This window comes from Aspergillus alliaceus (assembly GCF_009176365.1).
Source record: "Aspergillus alliaceus strain CBS 536.65 unplaced genomic scaffold BDW43scaffold_65, whole genome shotgun sequence".
NCBI classification, from domain to species: Eukaryota; Fungi; Ascomycota; class Eurotiomycetes; order Eurotiales; family Aspergillaceae; genus Aspergillus; species Aspergillus alliaceus.
Window position 1 is genome coordinate 114,343 of NW_022474748.1, and position 12,605 is coordinate 126,947.

At 49.6% G+C, this 12,605-nt stretch overlaps 5 protein-coding genes across 5 annotated transcripts; 3 read left to right on the forward strand and 2 right to left on the reverse strand.

Annotated features, from left to right (window-relative positions):
- Positions 1-66: 66 nt before the first annotated feature.
- Positions 67-562, forward strand: BDW43DRAFT_217359 (uncharacterized protein). The gene has a single exon (XM_032039348.1). It carries the CDS (start codon positions 164-166, stop codon positions 509-511), a length of 348 nt encoding a protein of 115 aa, XP_031895264.1. The 5' UTR covers positions 67-163; the 3' UTR covers positions 512-562.
- A 1,151-nt stretch (positions 563-1,713) lies between these two features.
- On the forward strand, positions 1,714-3,882 carry BDW43DRAFT_217400 (Pal1 family protein). The gene is made up of 4 exons (XM_032039351.1): positions 1,714-1,940; positions 2,115-2,356; positions 2,436-2,853; positions 2,921-3,882. The coding sequence occupies exons 1-4, from the start codon at positions 1,871-1,873 to the stop codon at positions 3,697-3,699; spliced, it is 1,509 nt and encodes a 502-aa protein (XP_031895265.1). The 5' UTR covers positions 1,714-1,870; the 3' UTR covers positions 3,700-3,882.
- A 516-nt stretch (positions 3,883-4,398) lies between these two features.
- On the reverse strand, positions 4,399-7,656 carry BDW43DRAFT_217418 (MCM DNA helicase complex subunit MCM2). The gene is made up of 5 exons (XM_032039352.1): positions 7,542-7,656; positions 7,314-7,429; positions 4,963-7,259; positions 4,732-4,901; positions 4,399-4,631 (listed from the first exon to the last, which is right to left on the reverse strand). Exons 1-5 carry the CDS (start codon positions 7,544-7,546, stop codon positions 4,538-4,540), a joined length of 2,682 nt encoding a protein of 893 aa, XP_031895266.1. The 5' UTR covers positions 7,547-7,656; the 3' UTR covers positions 4,399-4,537.
- Positions 7,657-8,172: 516 nt separating this feature from the next.
- BDW43DRAFT_217512 (putative metaphase-anaphase transition protein (Mlo2)) lies at positions 8,173-10,190 on the forward strand. Its single transcript, XM_032039355.1, has 3 exons — positions 8,173-8,521; positions 8,575-9,937; positions 9,988-10,190. Exons 1-3 carry the CDS (start codon positions 8,483-8,485, stop codon positions 9,993-9,995), a joined length of 1,410 nt encoding a protein of 469 aa, XP_031895267.1. The 5' UTR covers positions 8,173-8,482; the 3' UTR covers positions 9,996-10,190.
- ssn3 (cyclin-dependent serine/threonine protein kinase SSN3) lies at positions 9,996-12,605 on the reverse strand. The gene is made up of 3 exons (XM_032039353.1): positions 11,845-12,605; positions 11,512-11,671; positions 9,996-11,457 (listed from the first exon to the last, which is right to left on the reverse strand). Exons 1-3 carry the CDS (start codon positions 11,897-11,899, stop codon positions 10,386-10,388), a joined length of 1,287 nt encoding a protein of 428 aa, XP_031895268.1. The 5' UTR covers positions 11,900-12,605; the 3' UTR covers positions 9,996-10,385.

A 12,605-nucleotide genomic window follows, 5' to 3' on the forward strand; every position in this document is an offset into this window, starting at 1 on the left:
CGGTAGGAAGCTGTTTGGTTGTCTTGTCTTTGAGCGATTCCTGATAGACAGTCAAGTCCATGATGGGGAAAGGAAGGAGAGATTGGAGCGGAATTGCGTGTGTTCCTTAGCTTTCCATTCTTTGCGGAATGTTTATTTGGTGGAATGAGTGCCAGTGAAATGAATGGTGATGGTGATGGCGGTGGCGTTTTCTCAAAATAGAATTGAGATCCATTGCACTGTGATCGAGATAAATACACAGGACGGAATTGGTCAGGAAAACTGGCTGGAATTGAGAGGAGATCAAAACAAGGAATTAAAATGGTCAATAGGAGTTTTTTTTTTTATTTTTTATTTCTTTAATTTTTTTTTACTATTTTTTTCCCTTCTCTTTTTTATTTTTATTTCTGTTCTTTCTTTTTTTACTTATTTACTTACTTATTTATTTATATATTATCTACCTTTAAGCAAAAAAAGAAAAGAACCCCCCTGCAGAGCTATCATGTACTGTACCTGTAACCTAGTCCTTTAGTGTGAACTCGGGCTGGTGACTGATTTCTGGGGTAATAAATGGAAGGGGAAAAGGATTCAGGGGTGAACAAGACCATACCATGACTAACTGATTGTGGAGAGACGTCAGTCAATCAGGGGACGTGGTTGCTGTCAAACCGCTGGTAATTACCAGGACTACCGTTAGTGACCTCGGGGCACCGAGTTACTAAGTACATACTAGTTAGTAAGTAGTAGAGTTAGTCAGGTTAGTCAGTACCTAAAGGTAAGCTATTCGTGCATCTCCATGGGTGGCCCTACGAATGGATCTGGTTCATTTGACTGGCTTTCGGATGAATTGGACAAAAGAAGAAAGTTGGAGGAGATCATAGATATAGTATTGATGGATTAAATGATTAATTGATTTTCCCCTCCCCCCAAAATCCGGCACTTGAAGGAGAGGATGTCGATCTGCTGGAGTATGTTTTATTACCATGTCCCCCCATCGTAGTAGGTACTTGGAGGTACTTGGAGGTACTCTCCAGTACCTCGGTGCAGTTAGTGTATACCGAGAAAACTCTCTATTGTTGTATTGTGGTATTGGGGGTCTATTTATATTAACAACTCGGACTATGCTCTAGAAAATTGATCCTTATTACTTTTTATTCTTTTCTTTGATAACCAGAAGAATGGCAAAGAAAATTTACAGTAAAATAAATAATCAGATAAAGTGGTGTGTGCCTGTTCAATGTAATCAATCCACCTCGTTCTTCCCCCCCCCTTTTTTTATTAATTCCCTCCGACGATCCCTTCACACTTCCCAAGGGGCGCGCCGCTTGGTTTCCCGTCAATCAATCAATTACTTTACTTTATTCTCTCTCTACACTCACTCACCACTCTCTTTCCACTCCTTCCCTCCGCCCATTTCCCTTTTCTCTTTTCCCTCTCGTTCTTTCTTCTCCCTTTCACACGTTTTGTCTCCTTCCTTCTTTTTTTTTATTCCTTCTTTTTTTTTATTCTCCTTCCACTCCTGTAGTCGATTATCAAAAGAGAGAGAGAGAGAGAGAGAGAAAAAGGAACGAAACTAAAATAGTTCCAACGGTTTCAATCAGTTCAGTCTCCATAACTGAACTGCATCTCCGAAATCCCCTGCAATAAAATCCCCCCTCCAATCGTCAACGGCCCCCTGACCGACTCCCGAGGCATCGCTGTTTCACAAACACAACCAGCTGCGAATTTACTATTACCTTCCTTGTTTGCTAGTCTGGCGCTTGCGATCGATCATCGCGTTCTTACAGCCCTCCTTTAATCCCCCGTGATTGTGTTTTATGCTTCCCCTGTCTTCCCCAATCATCGCTTTTCACTCGCCCATCCTCGTGGACGCATTGCGTGTTCCGCCAACATGAATGCCTCTCAGCAACCTCCCACGCTCTCTTACGCTTATCCACCCGGCATGGTGCTGGGCCCGCAAGGTTCGTCATCCTCCTGTTCTTGCTTTCCTTTGTCCCGCTGGGCTCGTTCGCAGAACGTTTCACAATGTAGCGGGGCCTCGCTCCTCCTATCCACGTTGCGTCACCCCGTCCTCATTTCAGACCGTGTCTGGACTGCGAGAACAAACTAACATGGCCTTTCTATTTCTTGTCCAGTCTCTCCGGTCCATCAGCCGTCACCACAAATCCCCGGTGCGAATCTAGGCTCCAACAATCCCTTCAGAAACCGTGCCCTCTCCCCCTCGAGCTCGATTGCTTCCAGTCGCCCGGAACGACCGACCTCGACGAACCCTTTCCTCGACGATTACGACCCGCTGTCACCACAGTCCGCGCCCACTGGAACGATGGTGTCTCCCGTTGATCGGCAGGACTTCACGAATAACGCGCGCGATCTCTTTGTACGTCCTGTCTCTCCCCGACGGAATGCCACACAGCCCCATTTTGAGTCTAACTGTATTCTTTTTTTCCCCCCCCCAGGAAAACCTGTCGCTCAGCTCCAACCCGGCTCCTCAACCGACGGGCTACCGACCCGCTCCGCCTCGTCCCGACCGGCCGCTTCAGAATGGTGGTGGCTTCAGCAGCTATCGCCCAACCACCGCAAGGGAACGCCCGGAGCGTCGAGGAAAAGATCCGCTAGATATCTTCGCCGACCCACCCAGCGCAAATCCGCCCAGGCCCCGCGATCGCGACCGCCGACCTCGTCGGAATTCGGAGTCATCCATCATGGAGCGCCCCAAGGTGCTCGACCCGGAGGATGAGCGGCGCCGACGGGAGAGACGGCGGCGGGAACGCGAGGCTCGTCATAGGGATGGCAAATCTCGTTCTTCGAAGAAGACCAATTACCAACTTGACATCATTGACAAGCTGGATGTGACGAGCATCTACGGTACAGGAAGTGAGTGAGCCCCCCCGGGCAAAAGCAATCTATCTCCGCTGGAAGCAGTCGACTGACTTTGGGACAGTGTTCCATCACGATGGACCGTTCGATGCGTGCAACCCGAACCGTAACCGCAAAGGCTTACGCACCGCCCCCATGCAAGCGTTCCCAGCGGATTCCACTAACATGGCTCTCGGAGGCTCCGGGCCCGTTAATCAGAACATTAATCTGGACCTGTTCCACGGTCGATCGGAGCAAGGATATAATGATTTTGGTTCAACCGACTCACGGAGGACTGAAGGTGTGAACTTCGATCCTACCGCGCGTATTGAACCCGTCCACGGCTCCGAGAGCATGGGATTGGGAACCAGTACCTTCCTGGATGGGGCTCCCGCCAGCCGCGCCGCCATTCAACGCCGCGAGAGTGAGAATGATCAGCAAATCAGCAAGGGTGCCAGTGGCCTGCAGCGGAAGAAGAGTCTGGCCCAGAGACTCCGCGGGGTGGGCGGCCGTCCGTCTAACGGCCGTGTGGTATCTCCGGAAGCGTCCTATATGGCACCCACGGGCTCTGGCCATATTGGAACCATTCGGGCCAATGAGAAGAACCCGTTCTTCCAAGACTACGATGATGCGTGGGACAAGAAAGGTGTGCGCATTGCCGAGGAGTCGCAAGGGTTGGGACGGGCTCGTTCTTCCAGCAGTCCGAAGCAAGGCTCCGGTTTGGAGCGGAGACACACAGAAGACCGATCATACGGTCTCGACGAAGGTCGTAATGCCAATGGGGGTGGCGGTGGGGGTGGCTTTATTAATCGGATGAAGAGCTTACGCAAGGCTCGCCCGGAGAGACGAATCAGTGACGACTGAAGAACTTGACATGTCCTTTTTCCCATTTTTATTCGGTACCCCTTTCGCTGGGACCATGCGACTGAATGTTGGGGAGAGACAAATGGAAGAACACTGGAATGTATCATTTGATAAACCACCAGGACATTTTCTCAAGGCAGAAAGCAATGCGGCCTGGTCTGGTATCTCAGGAAAACTTCTTATCGACTGATGTCGGCGCATCATGGCTCAATGGTGCACCATGAGTCTAGTGGCGAAGTCCCATTCCGGCGTCGGAGTGGCAGGAACATGCGGAAAGAGGATAGCCCGGGACTGTCTATGGTGGATATGGTTTCCCTTTTATTTACTTCGCAGCGCGGGATGAAAAAGGATGGCGTTAGTTGATGGTTACTCTGGGACTGGGAACGGATGCCTTGGGTCTGGTTTTCTGTTTGTAGTTTCAATTTTTTCTTTTCTTTCTTTCTCTACCCCATCCAGTAGTTGTCTCAAATCACATACTGTATGTCTTATCTGACTGATCCCTGGACTCGGAGTATCAACACAACTCTTCCCCAAATCCACAGAACTAAATAATGCCAACATCCAGAAAACTCCATATGACCTCGATGTAAGATATCTCAGTAAAGAAAAGAATAAAGGAAAATCATCCGACCATCGATCGAAATACACACCGAATATACCCCGAATGTGATCAACTCAAATCAGAAAGCAAGCAAATCAAATCCATAATCCACGCACATTAATGTACCTCTTCTTATTTCTATTATCGATTGATATCATAACAATCCGAACAAAAAAAAATGAAAAATGAAAAACTCCATTCGTTACCTGAGTCCCGCGTGTCCATATTCACAATGCTCTAAGCCCGAGGCACAGCCCTAGGAAGATATGGGTTCGGCGCAGGAACACCCGCTCTCCGTCTCGACTGAGGTTTAGGTCTCGACAACGTGTACCTGAATGCAATTGTTAGTAAGACTTTTCTTTTCTTTTTTAAGATATGATTCCTGGAGAGAACGTCTTTAAGAAAAGACGAATAGGGGAGAGATGACATACTTGGCAAAAGCCCGAGAGAGAGCCTTCTTGCAGGAAACCTTTTGGCTTCCGATGAAGGACTCCACTGTTACTGCTATGGCGCGGTCGATGTCTTGGCTGGAGCAGTATTCTGATAGACGCATCTTGCAGAAGGATTCTGCGATACGCATGATGGCTTCGAGATGACGGACCTGTAGGGGTTTTTCGTTAGACTTGGGTTGCTTTTCTTGGTTGGGATATGAGGAGACTTACGGTAATTGGGTATGCGCCTGTTGCGAGGGATTCGCGACGCATGTCGGCGAAGAGTCGGGCGACCTTGTCTTGGTCGATCTGGTAGAGTTTCGGGTGGCAGCGTTCACGGGCGTAGAGGATGTATTTTCTCAGGAGTTCCTGAGGGATTTCGCCTTCTTTTTCTTCTTCCATTTTGCGCTGGGCGGCTTCACGGCTGGCGGTCTCTTCTTGAGTGAGAGGGAGGCGGTTGCCTTGTTTGTCGATGCGGTAGCCTTCTTCGTCGATGGGGTTGTTGTCGTTGTCAACTAGTTCGCCCTTTACATTGCGGATGGGACGGGCTGGGTTGGCGCGGTGGTGAGATTCCACGACGAAGTTGGCGAGACGCTCATCTTCCGTGGGATCGACGAGGTCGCGGACGACGCAGAGGATGTCGAAACGGGAGAGGATAGGCTCGGTGAGCTCGACGTTGGCGCTGAAGGGTGCGGTGCTGTTGTAGCGGCCTCCGATTGGGTTTGCCGCGGCTACGACGGCACAGCGCGCTTGCAGTGTGGTGACGATACCGGCTTTGGAGATGGAGATGGTTTGCTGTTCCATGGCTTCGTGGATGGAGGTACGGTCCTGGTCGTTCATCTTGTCGAATTCGTCGATCAGGCATGTACCGCGGTCTGCGAGCACAAGGGCACCGCCTTCCAGTGTCCATTCACTGGTCAGGGGGTCGCGGCGTACGCTAGCTGTCAAACCGACGGCACTGGCACCTTGACCAGTTGCGAAGACAGCACGGTGAGCGGTCTTCTCGACGTACTTGAGGACCTGGGATTTGGCGGTACCGGGGTCACCCAGGAGTAGGACGTTGATGTCTCCACGGATGGACATTTTGCCTTGGGCTTCTTTGCTGACACCACCGAAAAGTGAGAGGGCGATGGCCGTCTTAACGTCATGGTGGCCATAGATACTAGGGGCAATGGAACGGATAATCTTGTCCACGATATCCGGGTCTCGCGAGAGGGCGCGGATTTCGCGCTCGTCTTCCTCGGTCAGGTGGAAACCAGCCATCTGGTCGTGCGACTTGATGATATGGTTTGCTTCGATGATTGTGGCGAACACAGGGAAACCATTCTTGTTGTTGAGCTGGGCGTCGTAGCTGTTGCGGTAGATACCAGTGACCTCAACCTCGTCACCGGGCTTGGCCGAATCGATGAGATCCGCAAGGAGAATGACTTCACGCTGGCGCGGGAGTCGTCCGGCAGGAACAGAGCCAGGCGATTCTTGCAGAGTCAGCTTCTGGTAGTTGCGGTAGATGGTCTTCTCCGAGTTGACGGTGAACGGGCCCCTGGATTGACAGTTTTGACAGTAGGAGATCTTCACTTCCTGGCTAGCCTCCTGCTGGAATGGCCCCAGTGTGATGTTACATTTGCCACAGACGAACATGATGTACTTCAATTGCGGGAACACACCGCTGCGACGGGTGACGACTCCAGTAACGCGCACCAAGGAGTTGAGGTGCGACTGGCGCAATTGCCGCAGTGTGCTAACGGTTGGAAGATCGATGATGCGAACGTGGATCTCATTATGGATGTCATGATATTGCGGGTAATGGAACAGTGTAACATCAAGGGCGACCTGGTCGAATACTTTCAGAACCTCGGTAGGTTCGTTGGCCACGAAGTATGCCAACACAGCCTTGGTGTTGGACAGGTGAACCCAGGAAACTTCAAGGGAGGCCGAGTTCACCTCGCCAAGAGTCTTGATTTTGTTTCCGTAGACTGAAGCACCGGAGTCGTCAGTGTACTCAGTTAGGAAGGTCTTAAACTCCCGATAGATGGAGCGCAGGACTTGAGGCTGCAACACCCAGTCAGTGACATTAGCAGCCTTGATATCCATCATCTCTTCAAGGGAGAGCTCCTCTGTGCCATCTTCGCCCATATCCATGTCTTCACGGTCCTCATCGTAATGGTGTCTCCGCCGCCGAGGCTGGCGGGCAAGATCTATGTTATCATCATCCTCGTCCTGCAAGAAAGCAGCAGGCATGCGACGGCGCCGTGCCAATTCCCGATCTCTCCTGTTCATGCGAGAATCCAGTTGGCGACGTGTGGCGATATCCAACTCTTCTTGCTCTTCGTCATCAATATCATTTCCTCTGTATCGATCGTTTTTCCTGCTGTGGTAGTCTCTTTCAAAGTTGTCGCCGAACAGGTCAATGCCTTCCCCATCTTCTGCCATTTCTTCAAGGTCGTCAATATCTGCTAGAAGCTCTGCTTCTTCATCGCGGTCGTCATCTTCGTCATCAAAAGGAAGCATAGGAGGGGAAGAAGGGGGAGCTACGAAGTCAGTAAGGGCACCTAGCAGATTCTTCCTCAAAGCGTTCAACTTACGACTAGAGGGAGGAGCGATTGAAGAAGTCTCATCTTCGGGCTCTCTGTCTCTCTTGCGGCGGTTCAAACTTCCTAATCCGCGATTTGCGGCGGAATTGCTGGGGCGAAGTGGTGAACTGTACGACGCTTAGCCTGGCTCGAAAAGCTGGACAACAGAGCCCAAAAGAGTAAAAAAAAGAATTTCGTGGGGTAGATATGCGCAAAAGCAGCATCTGAATCGGCACATACCTCATCGTGTGTGTATAGCAATATGTGGGTTGGCAACTTGGAAGAATGATACAGTGAACCAATCCCACAAATGTTGCTAAGTGAGGGTCTTTTTGCGTCTGCTGTGAAGGAAAGCAAGGGAGACTCCATCACGACGGAGCCTGAGGCGGTGATACGCGTGGGCGCGTCGGAGCGCGAGTTGACGCGTCGCTTCAATTAAACCCGCTTTGGGAAAGTGGTGCCTGAATCTATGCCCCAGATTTTGCCTGGTGGCGCTAGTATTATAAGTTCTCAAGCAAGATTCTATGCACTATTCCTTTCTTAGTCTTAGAGGCACTATCTCAAGTAACTATTGTTGACTTGGATACTAGTAGTCTCAATTGTCTAGAGAGTAGTGTGGTATTCTTGGTCGATATAGTACTAGATGGATACATGGTCTACAATGCGCCTGAAGACTGACCCGGACTACAGAGTAGGTAGACCACCTTATCAAGGATGGACTGTATTAAAATCTTTTATCCATAAATCCAAAAGACTTAACCATTGACATAAAGAAGCTACAATCCAGATGGAAGAGATCGCATCCCGTGTTCGCCTCAAGACCTGCAAACAAAGCAAACACCACTTGCTCTCGCGCCGCGCGGTATCTGAGCGCAAACGAGGGTTGAGTGTAACAATCTTTCACCATCATATCATCGTTGATTGAGATATTTATTTCTAAATCGGTGATATCTCGATAAAATATGGAAAAGTCCGATACCGCGCTGCCGAACGCCGACCAGGCAAAGAACGGTAACAATGTTGGGAACCGGCGCGAGAGCTTCAGCTCGCAGAACTCGCAGACTGCGAAGGAGTAAGTACTTTCGCTATCCCTCCTTCTATGGAGATATACACGCCCATGGGTTAAGAGATTTAAAAGAATATAACCCCTAACAGCGCGCTCCAGGTTTATTGAGACTCAGATGCAACTCGAAGCGGATGCACGCGAAATCCTTCCTTATGTGAGCTCACGTCCCTCCTCGGTATTCTGCGACATACAGAACTAATTTCCTAGTCATTCGATTCTTGCACACAAGCCTTAGGACCACTACGACAGACGCTTTACGCTTGCTTAACCTGCAATCCTCCTCCTAAGACCCCCGACACGCTGTACACCGCAGCAGGCGTATGCTACTCCTGCTCCATTTCCTGCCACGGCGAACACACTCTGGTTGAGTTATTCAACAAGAGAAACTTTGTCTGCGATTGCGGTACAACTCGCATGCCTTCAACTGCGCCATGCACGCTGCGCAACGATCCCAAGACCGGCGCGAAGGGCGTCCATTCTGAAATTCCGCATCCTGGGAACAAATACAACCACAATTTCCAGAACAAGTTCTGTGGTTGTGCCGAAGATTACGATGCCGAACAAGAAAAGGGAACCATGTTTCAGTGTCTTGGTCTTGGGGACGTCGAATCGGGTGGCTGTGGAGAAGACTGGTGGCATCCAGAGTGTCTCATCGGGTTGCCGCGAGATTGGTATAAGGAGATCAAGAAAGAGGCAGGTAAAGATGGTCAGACTGAGGATGATGATGATGAGACACCACTCCCTCCGGGATTTCCTAGAGAAGATGATTTCGAGACATTCCTCTGTTACAAGTGCGTTGATTCGAATCCCTGGCTGAAGCGATATGCGGGGGCAGCAGGTTTCCTCCCCCCTGTTTACAAGGAGGGCGGATTGCCCAAGGCGACCGAAACTACAACAAAGACCACAGCTACAGATGCCGCTGGGGAGCAATCTACCGACTCCAAGAAACGGAAAATGGAGGACGAAGAAAGCGAGCCCGCTGCAAAGCGGACTAAGGGAGAGACGGTGAATACTATTTCAGAAACTAAGTCCCAGTCCGATCCCGAACCGACAGAGGAGTCTACTCAACCGTCTCTTCCAAAGAACAAGCACGATTCCCTACCCAACCCTCCTTCAGACACGTTCTCACTGTTCCTGAAAGAAGACTTCCGGGATCACTTCTGCCGCTGTCGCGACTGTTATCCCAATCTCGCTCCACATGCCCAACTCCGTGAAGAGGAAGAAACCTATGAGCCCCCAATCTCCGAAGATGGGGAAGCTAATGGCGGTGGCAGCACCGGAACCGGTAGCCTTCTTGACCGCGGTGAAGCCGCGTTGAGCAATATCGACCGTGTACGAGCGATTGAAGGCGCGATGGTATACAATCATCTGCGCGACAAAGTGAAGGAATTCCTGAAGCCGTTTGCGGAGACCGGAAGGGCTGTTGGTGCGGAAGATATCAAAGCCTACTTCGAGAAACTTCGCGGCGATGAGCAGCACATCAGTGATGCGGCTGGTCAGGCTTCTGCCCTCTCTGGTAGGGATGATGATCATGACAATGAGGGCGGAGACAGCAGAAGGGAGCAGAACGGTATGTACACGGAAATCTTCTTTGCATGGAGATGACTAACGCGATAACAGGGTATTAAGCGATGTTTTCCTAGAGTCATTTATTGTAATTTCTTTATTTCATCTCATCTTATTTTGACATAGGGCAATGGGTTTGGGCGGATGGGTATCTGGGGCGCAAATGTGGGAATGAATCTTGAATGTGTACTAATCATCTAACACTCGGCATATCCATTGATACCTAAAATGACGCTGAAACGATTAATAACTCTTCACTGAATGATCCATATATGTCTTCTTATTTGCTCTAAATATGCTAAATTCACTGTCATTCCAACAAAAAACCCTCCAACGCTAATTGCAAAATGCCAAAGGATGTAATAGGTGTATATGCAGATCGAGGAGCTCGTAAATGACATCGCTGCAACGCTATGAATAGCCTCTCAAGATATCGAAAACTATTATTTTTTTTATTCTTTGAGCCGTTTTGAGGCGCGTCCCATCAAACTATCATCCGGCAACCCACTTCGCTTGGTGCCAGGTAGGCTTCCAGACCGGATATCATTATCGTCCTGAGTGACACGACGGTGAGGATATTTCCCCTCAAAGCCCTCGAAACAGTTGGCAGAAATAGGACCACCATTCTTAAAGTACGGGTGCTCCAGGGCTTCTTGCGCAGTTATCCTCTTGGTAGGATCATACTCCAGCAGTCTCGACAACAAATCGTATCCATCGGCACCGGGAGTCCCGGCATTGGACGAGGTAGCATACCCGCCATTTTTTAAGCAGCTTTGATACCAACCTTCCAGATTCGAGGAGCGAGGGAAATGGCCTGGAGCGCGTGACATAGCTAATGACTGAAGTTGAGAATATTCGGGCATCGATACTATACCCGGCCAGGTGTCTTTGGTGGGGAGGCCCATGATTTCGATGATCTTCATCATTTGGTTTCGTTGAAAGGGTACTGTTTTCTTGCTGTCCATCTTGGCCTCCTCGCCTTTGAAGATAGGGCGAAGAGAGAGGAGTTCTGCGAAGATACATCCAACGGCCCAGAGGTCAACGGCTGGAGTGTAGTGACGACTACCCATTAGCAATTCTGGGGCACGATACCATATAGTCACCACGACTTTATCGCCTGAGAAGAGAGAGTTGAGGGGCTTGTAAAACAGACGAGCTAGACCCAAATCCCCAATACGGATGGCGCCACCTGACGTAACCAAAATGTTGGCTGGTTTCAGATCCCGATGTAACACCCAGTTTGTATGTAGGTAGAGTAAGCCATTGAGAAGCTGAAACAGGATCGACCTGACCATTGGGGCCGGAATAGCATGTCTGTGCGGTTGAGTATGATGATGGATAATTTGAAGTAGATCATGTTCTGTATACTCAAAGACCATGAAGATGCACTTGTCCTCTAAAATAATTTCTTCTAGCTGCACAACATTGGCGTGATCTAGCTCGGAGCACAGGGCCATCTCCCGAATCGCAGACTGGGAGAGGCCGGTGTACTGGATGATCTCACCCTCTTTATCCGGTTTAAACCTACGACTGGTCAGCAATCCGAGACTAACGGAATAGCGGAGTGATCCTGCCAACTTTTTAATCGCAAATTCGCCCTTTTGGCCATTTTTGCCAAGGGCTTTGTAGACCCGTCCGTACGTGCCGCTGCTGATGAATCCCACAATGTGATATTTGTCGCGAACACGGACTTTGCTGGTATATCCAGTTCCAGACGACTTTCTCGAGTCTAGTTGCTCTTGCACAACAGATGGTGTTAGCTTCCAGATTCCGCTCCGCGCTATACGTAAACCAGCAGCTCAAATACTAGATAGTACCGATGATAAGTGCCAGGGAAACAAAGAGGCAATCAAAGGGGAAACGGGATATGGAGCTCTTTCAATCCAATACCAGTTCAGGGAAAGCCATTACCACGTGGATAAAACCCGCCGATAGAGTTGAAAAACGGGAAATTCCTTCCAAACATGATGAAAGAAAAACGCTAAGAAGATCCTGGTTGAGGCTGATCGTCCTCTTTGCGAGCGTTTTATATAGTAGTAATATTATAGGTGTTCATAAGAGCAAGGAGACAAGAATATCTTTCACTCAGCCAGGGCACATCGCGACGGGACAACCCTAAGAAAATAAAATCATAAAGAAAAAGAAACAAACCGGTCGAACAAAGAGGAAGGGAAAGTGTCTCAAAATAAGGTTTTTTTCTTAGAAAACAAAAGGATAAGGATTATAATAGAAGATTATAATAACTGGTATTACCATCAACAGCGGCCTGCAGGTTCTTTTTCAGAGACAGACTCTGGCTGACGGTGGCCGCAGTGGGCCTGGATGAAGCAGCAGTTAACGGGCCGGATGATGAGGGCGGGTTTGTCAGACTCATTGGAGTGTGAGAGGCGAATGTGGAGATGGCCGGAGGGCTAGCTTCAATAAATCAGGAGACAGACAGCGTTCCGGCCCATGGAACTCAGTGGGCTAGGTGGTGTGGTGCGAACAGTGCACGAAGAGAAAAGGGAGGTACGGGGGGTTCAGCTCCACCAAGACCATGAGACCTGCAGGATGCAGGAGTAATGGCGATAGGGAGGAATCAAATCAAATGGTTTGGAGGATGAGGAGAAGTTGGAGAGACGATCGCCTGATTGTCTAGCATTTGTTTGCATCGAATGCCTCAAACGGTTTAG